At 30.7% G+C, this 579-nt stretch overlaps 1 protein-coding gene across 1 annotated transcript in view; it reads left to right on the top strand.

Moving 5' to 3' along the window:
* Positions 1–579, top strand: part of LOC119589058 (transmembrane protein 107-like) — a 10,336-nt gene that overhangs the window by 3,846 nt on the left and 5,911 nt on the right. Inside the window, exon 3 of the mRNA XM_037937635.1 lies at positions 209–276. Within this exon, the coding sequence (XP_037793563.1) occupies positions 209–276 (68 nt within the window). The remainder of the gene's footprint in view (positions 1–208; positions 277–579) is intronic.

Raw genomic sequence — 579 nt, 5'->3', positions numbered from 1 at the left:
CACACACATAGAGTAGTAAACAAAAATACAAAATTGATGTGATTCCTTTATTGTGGATAGAATAATTCAAGTAGATGGTACTTTTACTCCCTTCCCTCCCCACTTTCCTGCATCCCTCATGTTTCCTTTTTATTGCATAATAGATCATAATATTTAGAAATAAGTTATTTATTTACAAATAACATTAATTTAGATTTTATTTTTACAGGAGGAAAATGTTAAAGCTTGTCTACCACACAATTACAGTGCAGCAGAGTATAGTAGAAGAGAAGGAGAGTAAGTGAACGTACATATATTTTTTTTAACTTTATGAACCTTATTTGATTTGACTGTTGAATAAGAAGGATCAAATACTTTTTTCTATTTAAATCCAGAAAAGGAAAAGAATAAAGCCTGCATAAAACAGTTTATGCAACTTCACAGAAATATGTTTGCCATAAGTGTTGAAATCTTTAGTCATTAGAAAAGAGCCTTTGATTATCATAACCATCATTTCATCCTATCTCTTGTTCATAAAGCTTCTAAATTATTGCTCAAGGCTTGGTACACTTTCTTTCCTTTGCTATGCCTGTCACTACC

The sequence above is a fragment of the Penaeus monodon genome, chromosome 25 (genome assembly GCF_015228065.2).
Source record: "Penaeus monodon isolate SGIC_2016 chromosome 25, NSTDA_Pmon_1, whole genome shotgun sequence".
Taxonomy (NCBI): domain Eukaryota; kingdom Metazoa; phylum Arthropoda; class Malacostraca; order Decapoda; family Penaeidae; genus Penaeus; species Penaeus monodon.
This window is presented reverse-complemented; position numbering and strand designations above follow the sequence as displayed.